At 32.8% G+C, this 19,706-nt stretch overlaps 1 protein-coding gene across 2 annotated transcripts in view; it reads right to left on the reverse strand.

The window, feature by feature from the left end:
* Nucleotides 1-19,706, reverse strand: part of Zdhhc13 (zDHHC palmitoyltransferase 13) — a 47,067-nt gene that overhangs the window by 24,453 nt on the left and 2,908 nt on the right. For both annotated transcript variants that reach the window (XR_013437713.1, XM_078046357.1), the window contains exons 2-8: nucleotides 8,876-9,021; nucleotides 7,805-7,927; nucleotides 6,277-6,354; nucleotides 5,032-5,176; nucleotides 3,565-3,629; nucleotides 1,422-1,584; nucleotides 1,069-1,194 (exon numbers count right to left, since the gene is read on the reverse strand). Coding sequence is in view for 1 of the 2 variants with exons in the window: in XM_078046357.1 (XP_077902483.1) it covers nucleotides 1,069-1,194; nucleotides 1,422-1,584; nucleotides 3,565-3,629; nucleotides 5,032-5,176; nucleotides 6,277-6,354; nucleotides 7,805-7,927; nucleotides 8,876-9,021 (846 nt within the window). In the remaining variant the exon portion in view is untranslated. The remainder of the gene's footprint in view (nucleotides 1-1,068; nucleotides 1,195-1,421; nucleotides 1,585-3,564; nucleotides 3,630-5,031; nucleotides 5,177-6,276; nucleotides 6,355-7,804; nucleotides 7,928-8,875; nucleotides 9,022-19,706) is intronic.

Genomic DNA, 19,706 nt, shown 5'->3' on the forward strand with positions numbered 1-19,706 from the left:
ATATAGATTTTCTAGTTTATTGGAATAAAAGCCTTCAAAATAGTCCTTAATGATTATCTAGATTTCAGGGGTATCTGATATAATAATCTTTTACTTTCTAATTTATTAATTTGAATCTTCTCTTTCTTTTAGTTAATTTGGCTAAGGGTTTATCAATTCTCTTTATCTTTTCATTAATCTTTGTATTATTCTTGTAGCCTCTAGTTCATTACTTTCAGCTCTGATCTTTATTATTTCTTTACTTCTATTGATTTTGTGTTTGTTTTGTTTCTCTAAGACCTTGAGACACACCTTAACATTATTTACCTGAGATCTGATTTTTAATGTAAGCACCCATAGCAATAAATTTCCCTTTTTGAACTACTTTTGTTGTAATCTTGGGAGCTCAGTTTTTGATATGTTATTGTGAGATGTCTATTAGACACTAAACTGAATAAGTATATAACTGGACTTATAAATCTGGAAAGTTCTAGATTAGAGAGATGAACCTGGCAGTTGTCAACATACAGATGCCTCGTAGAGAATGAATAGATAAAAAAGAGGTTCAAGGACAAGATCTTGGAGCATCCTACCAATAAAAAGTGAGGGGAAAAAAGTAGCAAAGGAGAATGAGTAGTAGCCTTTCTGTCCTCTTTCACATACCTAAATGCAAAATAGGTGTAGCATTCATAATGATCCTCTACATAGAAATCTGGTATTTGTTAATTCTCAGTCACTCTGAAAGTATAATTACTAATTTTTATCTGACAATGTTATCATATTTGAAAACAACAAACTATGGAATCATCCAATATCCCATTTTGAAAATTTGAATTGAATGTTATTATTTTCCTTTAAAAAAATTAATAAGAAACAATCTCATTAAAAAAGTTTCTATAAAATTCTTTACAATTTGTTGTTCTTATTTTGCTTCATTTTCATCTTAATTCACTCATTAAGTAAATGTGGAATACCACAGAATATCCATAAGATAGCCAACTCTCTGGTTTTCCTTATTGCCCTAAAAATCAAAAACAAATTAACAAAAAAAATTCTTATATCCCAGAGAACAGAGCCATATGAAAATACCTCGCTTTTCTGTAGCCATCTCCAAAGTCGGAACTTTTGGTTAGTTCTCATTTTGGCTTCTGTTTTTAGCATATGAATAATGAGCTGGTTTTTGTTTTGAAGAGCCATATCAAGAGGAGTTTGTCCCTTAAAAAAAAATAAAATCTATTATATTTTTGACATATTATGGGTGTTAAAGATTTTTTCATCAAAATCATAGACTTAACATATTAACTCTAAGGGCAATTAGCTATTATTATTTATATTTATCTTCACAGTAACTGAAAATAAACATATAGCTTATCTTTTTCTAAAATGACTAATCCTCAAACTGAAAATATAATAAATGAAAGGAGATAAGTACCTGATCATACCTTAACATTTCGGACATCCAGACTAGAACCAGCTTCCAAAAGTTTATCGACTGCATTAATATTTCCTGCTGTAACTGCCCAGTGAAGTGGAGTGTTTTGGTGTATTTTATCAACAACATTGAGAGAAGGATTAAACTTTAAAAGAAATCCAGTTGGTTCTGGCCTGTCTCAAAATAATAAAATACCAAGAGGCATTAATAGGGATGATGATTTGAGGAATCATTAAGTATTCTGAACAAGTGAGGAACTGCTTTGTTCAGAGTTCTATTCTTACACTAACAGGAGAGATTAAAAAAAAAAAAGACATTTTAAATAATAATCTGCTATACACATATTTTAAACATCAATATAGTAGAATAAGAAAAACTTTACTTTCATACTGCTGCTCTACTGGTTAACACTTTTTAAAATTGTGGATTTAATTTTAGCCAATATTAAGTGTTATGTTATTTATCCAATTTAAGAACTAAATGTAAAATTAAAAACAATTTTTTTTTAGTTGGAAAAGGTCACAATACCTTTATTTTATTTATTTTACTTTATGTGGTGCTGAGGATCAAACCCATTGCCTCACATGTGCTAGGCAAGTGCTCTACCACTGAGCTACAACGCTAGTCCTGTAAAATGTTTTATCTGAGCAGATAAACCAAAAGTTACTTTATACTCTTCCTTTAATCAATTATTAAATAAAGCATGTATAAATATAGGTTGGGTACCCCTTATCCAAAATGCTTGGGATGTTTCTAATTTTTTTTTTTTAATTTTGGACTGTTTACACATATATAATAGAGATTTTCAGGATGGGACCCACATCTAAACAAGAAATTCATTGATATTTCATATATACCTTATACACATAGCCTGAAGTTCTATTTTTAATAATTTTGTACATGAAACCAAGTTTCATGATATGGAATTTTCCACTTGTGGCAACATGTTTAGGCTCAAAAAAAATTTTCAGATTTTTGCACCATATTGCAGATTTTTACATTAGGGATGCAAAACTGAAGTGCCCTAAAATATCTGTACAGGTTAGGAAGGTATAAACTAGAAAGATTAAATTCAATAAAATATTTTCATGTTAAACATCAATGCCTTTCTTTCCTTTGTACTCAAGAGTATAAAGAAGTATATGAAATATGTTAGAGTATGAAGAATATACTTTTTTCCCAAGAAAAATAATATTCTACTATGATTATTCAATGAAGATCTTTAGATATTATACCTGACTTCAGAGCTCAGTAAAGAGAAAATGCTTTCTATTTTTTTTTTTGACACTGAGGATTGACCCAACAGCAATCTACCTCTGAGCTACTTCCCGAGCCTTTTTTTACTTTTAGTGTGAGACGGGATCTTTCTAAATTGCCCAGAGTAGCCTCAAACTTGCAATCCTACCTCAGTTTCCAGAGTAGTTGGGATTAAAAGTGTGTGCCACCACAGAGAGAAAATGCTTTCTAACAAAATTTCACCCTCAATCCCATCATTCCATGAAAAAAAGGAAACATAATTAAAAGAAACTCAGATCCTACAAGAGAAATCCTAAGGAAAAGCAGAACTGGCAATTCATTTCAAGGACATAAACAAACTGAAAAAGTGAAAACTATAGTATGCATTTGCACAGATAAATACCAGAAGCTGGACTACAATCTAGTCATTAATTATGTATGTTTATAAATTATACAGAAAAAGTTAAATGTGTCTAATGTGAAATGTAAATAGACTCTTTTCATAGGTCAGTTATAATTATTATTTTCAGAGACTCAACAATAATGTCAGAGAACTTCAAATTATTGTTCTCTGGAAAGCAAATTGATCATTTAGATTTCAAATTATGAGAACATTTAAACGTGTAAACATTTAAACTTGTAGAATAGCAGTCATGTCAACAAGCATATGCTAAGGAATCTCTATTATTGTATAAGGAAACTTTTTTCTTAGTAGTTTTCAAATTTTTCACCAAAGCTTTCAGAAAAGAGAAAATGTACTTCAGTGGTGCATTTCTAACTATAAATACCTCAAAAATCCATATCATAACCCCTGGATAGGCAAGTATCTTTATCAGCTTGTACTATCATCTCATAGTTTCACAGAAAAGAAAATGTAGGAACCAAGAATCAGACTGAGGCAATTCAATTAAACTCACCCAATTACTTTGTGAGCTGATAACATGAGAGGTGTTTGCCCATTTACATCTGTCAAATTCACACTCTATTCAAAAAGAAGAAACTATTAACAAAACTGTAAACATAGTCAAAAGCCTCTTTTCTCTCTTGATAGAAATACTTCCTTTATACATTCAGAAACTACCATTGTTTCTTTAGAGTTCAAGTCTTATCAAATAAAAAATGTTCTTCTTCACTTCCATAGGGTAAAATCCATGGATTTCTACAAAATATTTTTAAAAGTAAAATCTAAATATTATGTGATATAGAGCATTATATGATATGAATAAAAGTAAAATTTAAATATGTGATGTAGAGCATTATACGATAGCTAGGTAAAAAAGCAAAATGTTGATAACCATCATCAAATATAATAAATGTACATGCCCTGGAAGTCAACCAATTTAGATCTTAATTGACATATGAATACATGCTATCATTTCTTAAGCAAAGTTATCCAGTCTCTATTTAAATGCTCCCAGAAATAGTGCTCAACCTATCTTCTAAGGCCACTTGTATTATTTGACTTATTTTAAGTTTCAAACAGTGTAACAGGAAAAATTCTTTTTATTATTTTAAAGAGAGAAGAAAGAAATCATATCCCCATGAGAATAATTTCTTTTTGTAAAACAGGTGCATGTATGAGGTGTACAATAATGGTTCCAACTAAACCAAAAAAAGAATTTGAGTTACTGAAGTTTCTTAGAGGTTTTCGGGACTGTTCCCGAAAACTTGGAAGGAGCTGGAAGAGAAGCAGTAAAGACTCCTCCTCATATGTCTTTTCAAAATGAAACTCAGACGCTTATCAGACGGTTATAATTATTCTACTTCAGTTGGCTAAGTCTGAAAGAAAGTACTTATTTAAAGGGAACACAATTGCTCCAACAGCATTTGTGCAAACATGTTTTCCTGCCTATTTCAGGCAAGAATGCTAATACATAAACTACTTTGCTTCCAGAAAGGCACATTCTAGGCAAGTACAGCTGATAATGAAACTCTCCACTGCCAATAACCTATAATTTAACCTCTGTCTCTTAAGTCGAATCATTTTTCATGGAATTACTTTAGAGAACAATAAGAGGCATACAATCAAATTGGCTACCATTTGGGATCAAATAATGAAAGCAAATGATGGGTTAATTTAGTGATCCATTTCCACATTCAACCAGAAACAAAATATAGGCTTTAAAGCCATGTTGAAAAACTCTGCAAATTACTGGGCTCATAAGAAAAACTATTACAGGTTTACAAGTTTCAGAATTATCTATTATATGATCTTTACCCTCCAATGAAGCTGAAAACTCAGTACTTGATAGTTAGACTTACCAAGGCTAATCTTTAAATATCAGTATATCTAATAACTTCTGCTTTAAAAATGAGAACAGACTATGACTAATAATCTCTTCAGATTATAATAGCTGTAGTATGAGATCCATTTCAAAACATACCTGTCCCTTTGAGATGAGATATGCTATAATAGGCATGTGCTGAAATAATACTGCTAAGTGAATGCTGCTGAATCCCTCTCCATCAATGAGACTAGGATCTGCACCATGCTGGAGTAATAATATGACCATGGGTAAATGCCCTTGTCTATAAATATAAGATAAAAAAATTATGTTTTTCTGTTGAAAAAGAATTCAGTCACAACAAAAATTCAGGAAGAAACTAATATCACCTAGACATAATGGTTATATATAAAGAACATTTCCTAAGAGATTTTTAAAACACTCTAGATTGTACAAATGTCTTTTATTTGGATGCCCCAAACTTAAAACTATAAGGATATTCCTTCCTAAGGGCAAGTGATAAACCTGACAGCCTCCCAATCTAACTTAAGCCTTAAGTTACAATCATGTGTAAATAATTTTACATGACTAATACTAATAAAGAAAACCTTAAAAGCCCTTACACGTCACTGTTGCTGTTTTAAAAGCAAAAAAATCATGTGCCAGATATATGGAAGTATAATATTCAGAGACTGTGGATACACTGTGATAATATTACCATCAGGTTCTTCAGTACTCAGTCTATGGAGAAAAGACTCAACTCCTTGCCTTACAAAAACAATTACTCACTTTAGTTTCAGGTTCTTGTCAACTTCCCAGCAGAGAAGAAATAAAATAAAAGTGGAAGCTGTCAAGTATTCAGATTTATTCCTTCAGTTTCAGAAGGCCAATATATACCAGAGAAAAAAGGAATTTTGACAGGTCAATAGAAATGTTCTAATAAGTTGACCCACTCAAAATTTCTTGTCCTGAATTGACACATTTGATACTAAAAGAGAGAATTCCCTCTCTGTATATTGAGAGGGAATTTATCTTTTTAAAATAAAATTACAACTATAAGTTACCAAATGGACATCTGTTATAAAACTGAATACTGAAATGACTGTGTTTGCAGTTCACTGAACTATTGCTTTTATTCAGGGTGACTAAAATATAAAAGATGTTTGTTCTATTTTTAAAAAATAAAGTATAACACTCATATTTGTGTTTGATAATCATAATCGAGCCCTGAATTAAACACCAAAATTATCCTTTCTGGAAACTTCTTGTAATTTCTTTTTAAGCAAAGGGGAAAAAGAAAATCCTTTGAATTGCCTGTATCTGTGATTTACAGTATGGTGGCTACCAGTCACAGATGACTATTTAGTTTCAGGATTAAAAAAAAAAAAAAAAAAAAAAACTCACCGAATGGCCCAGTGAAGAGGAGTTGAATTTAAATCTCCACCCAACTGATCTACAACAGCACCTTTTGAAATATAAAACCTGTTAAAAACAGACACAAATGAGAATATGTTTTGAAACTTAAAATTCATATTGGGACAGAAAACATAATTTTTTTCCTTAGCGAAAATGTATTAGTAAACAGAAATTATAATAACAACCCTCTCTAAAGAACTCAAATCTACAGAAGTCTCAAAAATTTAAAAGACAGCATCTTACAAATCCATGGTGAAATATTCTTAGCTTCACGTCAGTAATCATTGCTGTTGTAACTAGTATTCTTTTATAACTCACATACCAAACACATGATAACTATTCTTTGCAGATTAAAACTACCACAGTACTCTTCAGTTCACATTTAAAAGTTTTGGGAACAGTATATACTCTATTTAACTCAGAGAAAGGTAAAATTAGGTCAATTTTAACAGTTCAAAATTAGAATTACCAGGTGGAAATATTCTAAACGTAGTAAAAAAAAATTAATTTAAAATCCTTTCAGAAAAATTAGACATTTTATATGTTTTGCACTCTATTTGGGGAACGTAGATATGATGCACTGTATAAAGCAAACAAACCTCTAATGCAATGAGTGATTTTCTTCTATGGTTTAAAACAATTAAGTCATTACTTCAAAGTTGTGCTTTATACTTTTACCATGTCTTTTCTTTTTTCAAACCATCTTTCTGACAACACAGAAATATAGTACAATTGCTCTCTTCATGTTATCTAAACAATATACCAGGAGTATGCCTGTGAGTATGTGTTAAGAAAACTGTAAAGTTGAAACAACAAAAAACAAAGGGTAGGTAGTAGGGCTTTATGAAGGGGATAAATTTTATACAATCTGATACATGCTCACCTAAAATTATCCCATATTTAAATTTTAAAAAGGTTTAATTTCCTATCTATCTATTCCTCCTGACATTACAATATAAAATAAGTCAATGTGTCTTCTAAACTAGATGAAACTTTCTTTTATCCTTATGTTATACTTTTCCGTTTTCAAAAATGTTCGCTTTTACTTCCTAAGCTTTCTCTCTCTCTCTCTTTTTTTTTTTTTACTTTTAACTTTTGGTACCAGGGATTGAATTCCAGAGCACTCCACCACTGAGCAACATCCCCAGCCCTGTTTTGTTATTTTATTTAGAGACAGGGTCTCGTTGAGTTGCTTAGTGCCTTGCTTTTGCTGAGGCTGGCTTTAAACTTCTGATTCAACCTCCCCAGCCACTGGAACCTTTAGCTTTTTGATGAGCCTCTTTAGCTTTCTCTACTTTCCTTTCTGGACCCATGAGGGTACTGGATTGGATGATCTCTAAGTTCCACTTCAACCCTATAATGAAGTGAAATGTGTGGCACAAAGTTTCAGGTGTTTATTTATAATTGAAGATTACAGATGGCTCAACACTCATACTTGGGTTTAAAAAAAAAAGACAAATGAAGAAAAGGTCTAGAATTACAAGTACACAAAAACCACACATATCACGCATCTTACTTTACAAGATCCAGCCTGTTGTTAATAGCAGCCCAATGAAGAAGTGATACATTTTCTTTGTCTGGTTGCCTGACATCATATCCTGCTTCTACCAACTCTTTACAGCGTTCAAAAATCCCGTATCTCAAATAAGAAAAAGAAAGGCATAATTAATTATAATTAAATTATCAACAAATATCAAAATTTCTTTCTTTTACCATGTCTTCTTTTTATTAAAACCATTTTTATGACAACACAGAAATACAATACAGTTGCTCTCTGGATCCACGGAGGATTGATTCCAGGATCCCTTTCAGACCAAAATCCATTGATGTTTAAGTCCTTTATATAAAATAATAGTTTTTATATGTAAGTATGCATATCCTGCCATGTTTTTTCATCTCTAGATTTATTATAAATGCTACATAAATAGGTGTTTATTGAAAAAATAAACACCATATATGTGTGAGGTATTTTCCATCCCATCTATATTCAATGAAGATTAAAAATACATAAATATAGGCGTTGGAGAAGATAATGCTAAGTGATGTTAGGTAATCCCAGAAAAACAAATGCCAAATGTTTTCTCTGATATAAGGAGGCTGACTCATAGTGGGATAGGGAGTGGGGCATGGGAGGAATAGATGAATTCTAGATGGGGTGGAGGAGTGAGAGGGAAAGGGAAAAATATAAATATTAAAAAGTTAAAAATATATATGTGAGCTGATATTTTCCATCCCATCTATATTTAGGCTATAGTACCTTTTAAATTTATATTCACTTCAGTTTTAGTGTCATTCTAAATCATTCATTCAACAAACATTTATTAGTCATGTAACAGGAGACAGAACCATGCAAAAGCCCTGGGGCTACAAAGACAAGATATATTCTGCTAGTGACCTAAGGGGACAGTCTGGTACATAAACAGCTAAGGTACTATGGGTTCTGAAGCTGGTATGACAAACATTTATCTTCGAGCTGGTACTAGTGACCTACCCAGTAGGAAGTGAAGAAGGTAAACCCATAAAATGCACATACATTATTATAATTCAACACAATATAAGAATAAAAGAAAGGATTTGGAAGACTTACTGAGTAGCTTTGACAATGTCACAGTTACTAGAGTCCTCTATAAGAGGAAGAACATCTCTTGCTTTGGCAAGGTCTTTGTTTTCATAAGCAGAGATTCCATGTCGACCAAATCCTGGAGGGTGGGGGCCATGACTGTGATTCCTGCACTGAAGAGTAAGAACAATGTGACAAAGCATATTCAATTACATAATGAAGGATTTGCTATCAACAATATCTATACTAATAAATTGGAAATTCTTGGAATCATAGATATATCCTAGGGAATATTTTCTTTATCTTAATTTCATTCACTAAAAAAGATATTTATAATAGAAAAATCTAAATGACATATTTTCTCATAAAACAAAAGTCATATGAAAATGAACAAATGGGCCTGTTACTTGTGAGTAAAGGATCATGGCTAATGTCATCATAAGAATGTTGGCAGGCCCCTACTTTGGGAGGTTGCAGTAGACAAACTCATAACGATACTCGCCAAATAATCAAGCTCCTGCATTATCCCTTCCCGTGTACAATGTGTGACTTGTTTCTAGCCAATGAAATATGGCAAAGGTGATGGGACAATTAATCCCACAGTGTTATCTAAGACTATCTTAGAAAATCCTTCTGTTGGTTTCAGAAAAGTACACTGCTGTGATATGAGGGAACCTGAGAGGATTGCATGGCAAGGAACTACAGGTAGCCTATAGGAACAAAGGTATTCCTAGCTGACACCCAGCAAGAAAATAAGAGACCTTGATCATACATCTATAAAGAGTTGAATTCTGCCAATAACCCACATGACCTTGGATGAGGATCCTGAACTCCAAAATGGGACACAGCCTTGACTGTGGCTTTGTGAGACCATGAGCACAGGACCCAAATATTCTGACAAATAGAAACTAAAAGATAATAAATAGATGTTGTCTTAAATCACTAAAATGTAGTAATTTATTACGCTTCAATAGATATCTAACATAGAAGTGACTAGAGTTCTGTGAGGGTAAAAAGGGTCATTGTTAAAAGATAGCCCCATCAATTAAATCAGCAAATGTTACATTCAGATAACAGAAACAGGAGCAAACAGCAACCTTATTTATCAAAAAGCTTGAGCGTATCAAAAACTGAGCTTAGATCTTAGCAGAAACCCAAAACAGCTCTAATATTACTTTAAAAAGCCCACAAAATCCTAATTTAAGAACAATTATTCTGTAGATTGTTAATGTCTTGTTTTTCCTTTTTATTACCATTGCCTTTAGAGTTCATTATTACCTCTAGGGCAAACAATCAATTTAGATCAGCAATTTTGACATTAGTCCACAATTCTGTTAAACTATTTGGGGGGGACAAGCAGACAGGAGAGGTGACAATTATTATCACAAATGAGGCTCACTGAATCATTTTCACCCCCTGAAACAGACCTAGTTTTACTTGAGAGTGGGATACTTCCAGATGAAGAGATATTTAAGGTTTTCTAAAAGTACAAATATATCAAACGTACTTATCATTTACAATTCAGACTATAAAGTGTGACTCCATCATGGTACTTCATGCCATTTATTGATTGCAATCAATCTAATTAATTTAACAAAATATGGAAATTCCCAAAAGGAACAGATTTAAGTTATTCAATGTCAATAAATATATTGCTTTTTCTAAATAAATGACAATTTGAGGTACGGCACAACTTTCTTGAATTATTATTAAGCAAATTAACAGGTACCTGGTCTAAAATATTAAAAGCTAATTAAAAGAACAAAACAAAATAAAACAACAAAATTGATATCTTCCAAACAGTTTCCTTGAGAAATTATTAGCTATTCCAATGACACTGCCTAGATATGTTTTCAGACTTTCCTTAAGGAAACTGTCCTCAGAGGAAAAAAAAAACCAAACCTCACTATGTTTTTAAACTTAAAATATTGATATATCAATATAAAAGAGTACATGAAACATATATGTATACAAATGGATTTCTTCTTTCCTACAGCATAAAGAATAAATATAAAATGGACCCTATGAAATTATCACTAAGGTTCAAGAAAAATGGTGCTAGCACCTGGAAGACTGCCCCCAAAATGTGCTATGCTCAAATTCTTACACTAAAGGAACTACTTTTGGTTTTGTTTTTCCTTATAGTTTTATCCTTTAAATATGCAACCCTAGAAAGTATGGTTTTAATTTTTATATAATGGTATCATATATGTATTCTTTATAATATTTTACTTAATATTAGACTTACAAACTTCATCCATGTTGTTGTGAAAAGCTACAATTAGTTCATTTTCATCACTGTATAATGTTCCAAAAATGTTAGCATACCATAATCAATTAATTTGTATTTTAATAGATAAAATAGCTAGATAACTGGATTATTCTCAATTTTTTGTTATTATAAACAATACTGCTATGAGCCATCTTGTATGTATCTCTGGACACACACACACAAATATATACATATATAATTTAAATATATAAAAACACACATATAAGTTATATATTAATACATATGTGTGTATAAATACAATATATGAGTGTATACACACACACACACACACACACACACACACACACACACACACACACACACATACACACACACACACCATATACAATTCTCAAAGAGTCCAGGATATGGGAATTTTTGTGACTCTAATCCTTACCAATACTTGGTGTCATCAAATGTGGTAATTTTTGCCAATCTGATAAATACAGACACACTGTACTAGTTCTAATCTGTATAGCCAGAATAGCAAAATGAACCTTCTGCTGCTTGCTGGGGAGAAAAAAAAAAAAAAAAAAACAAAAAAAAAAAACAACCTAGAAAACTTAGCAAAATATATAAAATAAACTGTTCAGACTTTGGATAATAGGAAAAGTAGGACTTTGATCCCCTAAGAAAAAAGAAAAAAAAAAAAAAAAAACAAGGTGAGCTTTACCATTGATTGTCCTAGCAATTTCAGACCTGTGGGCACTCCAAGGAAAACGCTTTTAGAGCTCAGCAGCCTCATTAAATTGAGACAGAATTTAGAAATTCGAAAGTATAGAAGTGATTTCAAGGGAAATGAGCTAAGTGGAAAAAAATGGGCTTCAAAAATATGACAGTAGGGCTGAGGTTGTGGCTCAGTGGTGGAGTGCCTTGCCTCAGCACCACATAAAATAAATAAAGGTATTGAGTCATCTACAACTAAAAAATGTATTAAAATATGACAGTAATATACAGAGTAAAAAATCTACAAAGTGAGGCAAAAAATTGGGGATTTGTAAATTAAAAGAACTACCAGAATGTATACATGGCAGGAAGATGGTACAACTCTGACCAGCCAAAATGGAAAGCCTTTAATGATCTGGGTTATTCTATGGAGGCCTCAGAGGACTACACCTTACTAGTAGGTTTGAACTGTACTTGAAGTAAGGTTATCCTAGGAGTATTCTAGTAAGACTTAAGATTAAGCTTCAAAGAACTCAAACTGAGGAGCAGGAGCAGCAGTAATATAATGCTCTTTAAAGAAAGGTAACAAAGCCCAAGATTCAACAACATATATTCACAATGTCCATCATCCAGTCAAAACTCATTAAACATGTCGGGAAACAAATAGGGATTCATAACCAGAAGAATCAGACCTTGAAATTATAACCATGATAGAATTAGTGAAGAAAAAAAAGAAGAACATTAAACAGCTATTATAACTATGCACAAATATTTAAGGGAGAATAGCAAATGAAGAGAGAAAATTAAGATATAAGAAAAGATCTGGTGGGAACATCTAAGATATAAAATAACTTCTGAAATGAAAATTACACCAGATAATATTAGCAGATTGTACAGAAGATGACTAAAATTTGGAAACATTGTGAAAAAAAATATCCAAAATGAAGCATAGAAAGAAAAAAACAGGGTAGCCCAAAAATCCTATACCAAAGCATATTAAAACCAAATCACTAAAAACCAATGATAAGGGATAATCTTAAAAGTGATCTGAAGAAAAAAGTTATATTATATTGAAAGAAATAAAAAAATGAACTCAGATTTCTCATTAGAAACGACGAAGCCAAAAGAAAATGGCACAACTAAAGAGCTGGGGGGAAAAATGTAAACCTAGAAAATTTAACCAAACTATTCTTTGAAGCGAGGCATGGTGACACACACTTGTATCTCAGTTACTTAGCAAGCTGAGGCAAGAGGATCAAAAATTCAAGGCTGGTATGTGCAACTTAAAGAGACCCTGTCTCAAAATAAAAGGGCTGGGATGTAGCTCAGTGGTAGAGCACTACCTGACATGTGAAAGGCCAGGTACTGAAAATCAACACAAACAAACAAACAAACAAACAAACCAAAAAAACAAAACAAAAAAAAACAAAACCTTTTAAGATGAAGGTAAAATAACTTTTTCAGACGAACAAAGGTGAGAAAAATGTCAGCAGATACTATTCCACAAGAAATGATGAAGGAAGTTCTTTTGATTAAAGGAAAATACCAGATGGAAATCAGGATTGAAACAAAGGAATAGTATTCCAGAACTATGTGAAGATATATTTTGAATGTAAACTGATATTTTCTCATTTTTAAAATGCCTGATAGGAATATGGAGGCACATTGTTGTTAAAGATGCTATAATAGTATTTGAAGATAGATAAATTAAAGCAACTTTCAAATAAAGAAGTATAATAAGCAGATTGTAAAGATAAAATATTTGATTAATTTAAAAAGTAAAAACCAATGAACAAAGTACAGACAAGAAAACCAGCAAAAATTACAAAGTGATGATCTCAATATTAACCACACAGACAAATATGTGAAATGCAAATAGTCTTAAAACTCCAGTTATATGCTGTCTAGAGAAACTCAATTTAAATATAAAAATATACATGATTGGTAAGAATAGAAAAACATAGGCTATGGAAACATACTAACCTAAGCCCTGCAAAAATACTAAGCATAAAGAACACAGTAGCTATATGAAGAAAGTCCGTATCACAATAAGAAATATTGCCTGAGTTAAAGGACATTTCGTAATATTAAAGCACTTGATTCATTAAGAAGACATAACATTAAATGTATGTACACTCAAAGGAACTTTAAAATTCATGAAGCAAACACTGATGGAACTAAAAAGATAAACAGAAAGATTGACAATCATATTTGGGGATTTCAACCTTTTCTCAGAAACTAAAAGTATGAGTAAACAGAAAACCACATAGGATATAAAACTAAGAGTACTATTTACAAATGTGGCCAACTACTGAGCCACAACCCCAGCCTGTCTTTGCCCATTTTCAAACAAAGTTGTTTGATTTCTTACAATTAGGTTCTGAGTTCCTTATGTTTTACATTCTAGATATAAGTCTTTTGCAAGATATGTAACCTGCAAATACTTCCCCCTAGTCTATAGTTTTTCCTTTTTTTAAAAAAAGTCTCTTTGGGCTGGGGTTGTGGCTCAGTGGTAGAGTGCTTGCATAGCATGTGTGATGCACTAGGTTCGATCCTCAGCACCACATAAAAATAAATAAACAGAATAAAGTTTTAAAAAAAGTTTGTTAAAAAAAAAGTCTTTCACAGAGAAGTTTTAAATGTTGATGAAATTCAATGTACCAATTTGTTCAATTGTGCTTCTGGTGTCACTTCTAAGAACTACTTTCCTTGGGATCTCAATTCCTCTATTCAGCCAGGAAAGTTCTCCCCCAGAGTTTCCAGTGCCTGTACTGCCTGGACATTTTTCTGCTCCTTAAGCAGAGTTAGATGACTTTTCATGGAGTTCTGTCTGCACTGATGCTCACTTCAAGGGCTCAAGTCCACACTACTAGGGGCAAACAAGAGAAAAAGGTGAATTAGTTCTGTGGTTTTTGAATTCTGATCTTCCTCTTCAATCTAAATGCTACTATTTACTTTTCAGAATCCTTAAAGAGCATCTCTGTGCATTCTGTCCAGGCTTCATAGCAGCTTTCAGTAAGTGAGAGAGGGTGGAGTGTGCTTACTCCATCTTACCCAGAAGCAGAACTACAATGCTCTCTTGAATAGGTAAATTCTGATTTATCTGATAAATAATCAAACACACAGCTAAAAATAAACATGTAGCTAATTTAAAGGTAATTAAGAACATTTCTTTGGGGTTCTTTTCATATCACAATTATTATAATCATATTCAAATGGAAGAAGGAAAGGGTTTAAGGTTGAATTATAGTCAGCATTTCTAGTGTAGTAAGAAAGGAACAAAAATAGCCAAGGATAGAAAAATCAATTTTTTTATATTAAACTTAATTGTTTTACTGGAATTCTAAAATTATGAAATGATATATATTAATTTTAGACTCTAATAATATAAAAGTGAATAAAGGGTCAATAACCTGAACTCTTTCCCTTCTGATGCTATGCCACCAGAGATAAGCATTATTAAATCTGATGTATACTTCCTCATTTTCTTTATATCTTTATATTTGCTCTTTCACAGATGAATTGTGGACTGTATGTAGATATAACTCCCACACACATGCACACCTGACATTACATTGCATTTGCACATTTTTAAATAATTTCCTTTTTATAATTATTTTGAAAAGGATAGGATACACATTATTCTTCAACTTACTGTTCTCACTTACAGTACATCATGTACAGCCTTGCTGGTGGGTAATAGTTAAATTATTACATTGTACATATCTAGCATAATTTATTCAACCATTTTCCTAGTAAGAGATGCAATTTGATTTCAGTTCCACAAATAATCCTACAATTTACACCCAGCATATTCTACTTCTGCAGGACTGACTACTAAGTTAAAAAAAAAATGCACTTAAACTAGATATTGACCAAATGCCCTCCCCAATCTATACCACTAATAGTAAGACATGTTAAATGGTCTTTTCCCTACAAACCTTCCCAATCATCAATCATTTTACAATCTTGTCAATCTGATGGCTAAAAAATGGCATCCTGTTTTTCATGTGCACACTTCTAGTTGCTATTTGAGTGCTTTGTTTTGTTGTTATGTATATGGCTCTTCATATTTGGACTGTCTTTTCATAGTTTACTTGTTTTCCTAGTAGATCGTGAATATCTGTTTCTATTTGTAGTCAGGAAGATAAATCCTTTTTTTATGTATGGATTGAAATCATAGAAAACTGACTCCTTTCATAGGTACAAATATGTTGATTCTATAATCCCTTGAGGTGTTAAAGATATCAGTTTCATTTCTCATGCATAAAGTTGAAGAGGACTACATGTTTCAATGTATAGATAATTTATAATTAAGAGCAATTAATTATTGTGTGTTAATGATGTTCAAAGCATTGTGCTAGGAGCACAGAAGACAATGTTCATCCTTTAGGAGCTCAGGTCCAATGGGGAAAATATAAAGTTAAAACATAGAAGGCAATCTATAATTTAAATGCCAAAAATGGGTGATAAGAAAGTATGGAGCAGTCTGGGCCCTGTGGAGCATGCCTGTAATCCCAGCAGCTAGGGAGTCTTGGGTAGGAGGACTGTGATTTCAAAGCCAACTTCAAGCAAAAGCAAGGAACTAAGCAACTCACTGAGACCCTGTCTCTAAATAAAATACAAAATAGGGGTGGGGATATGGCCCAGTGGTCGAGCGCCCCTGAGTTCAATCCCCAATACATCCCCCCCAAAGAAAGTATGGAACAGTCTATATTTTCTGTTCATAGTATATTTTCTTTCTTTTTTTTCTTTTTTGAATTTTAACATGAATATTTTATACATCTTCTTTTTTTAAATTTTATTTATTTTTAAATACATAACAATTGTGAAATGCATTACACTCATTATTACCCATATACAGCACGATTTTTCGTAACTATATATAAAGTATCTTCACGCCAAATTATGCCATTATACATTTTCTTTTCTTTGCATTACAATTCTTCATACATATATATACAATTTTTCATATCTCTGTTTATATATAAGATATGTTGACCCCAAATTCAAATCTTCATACATGTATTTTGTATAATGATGACCATCACTTTCCACCATCCTTGCTAATCCCCTCCCCCCTCCCTTTCCCACCCACCCCTCTTCCCGATCTAGAAATAATCTTTCTCCCATGCTCTCCCTCCCTATCCCACTTTGAGTCATCCCTCCCTTATATCAGAGATCACGGTGTATTTTCTAAATTCAATTAAGATCAAAGTAAAACCTAGAAATGACTATATAAAATCAAAGCCTGTTCTATTTGAAGTCAATGGTCTCCAAAGTAGACAAGTGTATTCAAGGTAATATATGCAGTGATGGATTAGGTAAAGGGTGAAAATGCTAAAATTTCTGTCATAATGACCTTTATTTTGGGCTGGGAATGTAGCTTAGTTGGTAGAGTGCTTGCCTAGCATGCACAAAGCTCTGGATTTAATCACCAACACTACCAAAAAAAGAAAAAAAAAGTGTTAAAAATGACGTTTATCTTAAAAACAAAAGGGAAAACAATAAAAACAATTTGAGTTTTCTAAGCTTTATTAGTTTTTAACACTGGCTGGAAGTCTCACTGACCTGTGTCAAGCAGGTCGCTCATTATATTCTGTTTATAAGGTAACCTAGGACAGAGTAAAGTTAAAGGGGCTGACAGTGAGACATTCAGCATATCACAAGTAGTATCTATAATGAGAATTTCATGTGTCTAGATTATCTAATCCAACCTAACAAATAAGTACCCTTCCAAAACAATCTAAAATTATCAAAAAAGGCTAATTTGAAGCAGATTTATATTTATTAACTTTAATTCAAAGTATCAGTGAGCATATGATAAGCATATAACTTATTAATAAGTTATTTAATTAAAATTAATGAACATAATTTAGAAATATATTGTCCAATCTTATTGTAAGTTCAATTCAGATCGAAGTAAAATCTTATTTGGACTGCCTTTGTAAGATTGTAACACGACCCAGGACAATATGATTTTGGCAACTGGCTTCTGTTTGCATGTTCAAAAGGAGGGGAGTAGAAATTTTTGTTTTCTGTGAAGTTGAAGGCAAGTTAGGAAAAAGGAGGATAAGGCCATGCAGAGAAAGAGAAAATCCATAGTCTCAAAAGGCAGGGATGAGACTGAATCCCTGCTTCTACAGTATTCTCTCAGCCTCATCTGTCCTCACTGTGCTGATGAGACAGGTATCAACTAACTAAAGCCTCCTAATACTCTCATGTTGGCTATAGTAGTGGATATGGTATTTTTCCTCTATGGTATTTTTGGTTCCAGTTTCTACATTTGCAAAATGGAAGGGGCAAATCAATATACCTATAAAGTATAAGAGAAGCTGTTATAATTGTCACTACTGACTTGTGCACTGATGAAGAATTTGCTGCATGCAAACTGCCCTTATGGATACGGAAGCTTAACTGCTACATGGACACCTACAATGTTAAGGTAACACAGGAGTCTAAGCAAATGCTCATGATGGCAAGAAGGTTCACAAGAGTTTTCATTAATCTTCATTCAGGGAAATATAAAAACATTGAGTGCCAATTGCACAAGATGAGTAAGACATAATTTCTGCCACACTTCCTTCATTCACTGGATAATTGCTGAATGCCTACTATTTGTTAGGCACTATTCTAGGCACAGGCAATGATCACAAATGACGAGAACCCTGTTTCAAGGAGCCCATATTCTCTTCCCTAACCTCAGAACACAGTCAAATAAGACTACTTTCAGCTCTTGGATTGAAGAATGGCTGGACTCCAGGTGACAGCAACCAATCAAACAAGATCACTATCATGACTGGATCACCTGAATAGTGATGAAAAAAAGTACTGAATCAGAAGTCCTGATATCTAGATTCTGCTACTATTCTGCTGTGGATCTTTGAGAAATAAACTAATATTTTTGAGTCTCAACTTTACAGAAAAGTTACAAGGATAGGACTAGGTCAATAGTTCCTAAATCTTCCTAATGTCATAGTCCTTTTGAAAAGGTTATTATAACTAAGGTCTCTCTAATCAGAGAAATATTCAGAACTACACAAACTAATATAATTTAGGGACAGCTACACATGGCCTGAGCCTCAGTACAGCATGGTGGCTGGTTATAACTTCAAGATATCCACTGACACCCTAAAACTTCTCCTAAACATATTTAAGAACCTCTGAACTACCTAATATACTGAAAAGCCATCTAGTTCCAAGTATTCTATGACTCTGTTTCCTTTTACCTCCTTTGGTCCACTCAGGATTTCAGTTCATAAATGCCTCAAGATACAAAATAATACAAGTATTTTGTTTTGTTTTGTTCCTCCGGTTGCTTTAATTAAAATATATAGACAAAAAGTAAGAGAGTGAGAACAAGCGAAAAAGAGGCCTCTTCTACGAGACGGGATGGGAATAAAACAAGAGAATATGAAAATTATGTAAGAGACATTTGGCTATATCCATGGTGATTTTTTTTTTAATATGGTATCAGGAATTGAACCCAGTGGCATTTAACCACTGAGCCACATCCCCAGTCCTATTTTGTATTTTATTTAGAGACAGAGTCTCACTGGGTTGCTTAGTGCCTCACTTTACTGAGGCTGGCTTTGAACTTACAATCCTCCTGCCTCAGCCTCCCTAGTTGTTGGGAATCACAGGAGTGCACCACCGTGTGCAGCTTTCATGGTGATTTTTACAACACAATCCCCAAATTCCTTCAAACTCTCCTTCAAGAGGTAGGGGTCTAGGTTCCTTTATCTTGAGTCTAAGCTCTGTGACTACTTCAGTAATGAAATATTGCAGAAGTGATGCTATGCCAATTAGCAAGTCTTGGAAACTGGCAGCTTCCTCTTCCTGTCTCTTGAGATGCTTTTTTTTAGAACCAGCTACCATGCTGTGCTGAGGCTCAGGCCACATGTAGCTGTCCCTGCTAAA

Source organism: Ictidomys tridecemlineatus, chromosome 4 (genome assembly GCF_052094955.1).
Source record: "Ictidomys tridecemlineatus isolate mIctTri1 chromosome 4, mIctTri1.hap1, whole genome shotgun sequence".
Lineage (NCBI taxonomy): Eukaryota > Metazoa > Chordata > Mammalia > Rodentia > Sciuridae > Ictidomys > Ictidomys tridecemlineatus.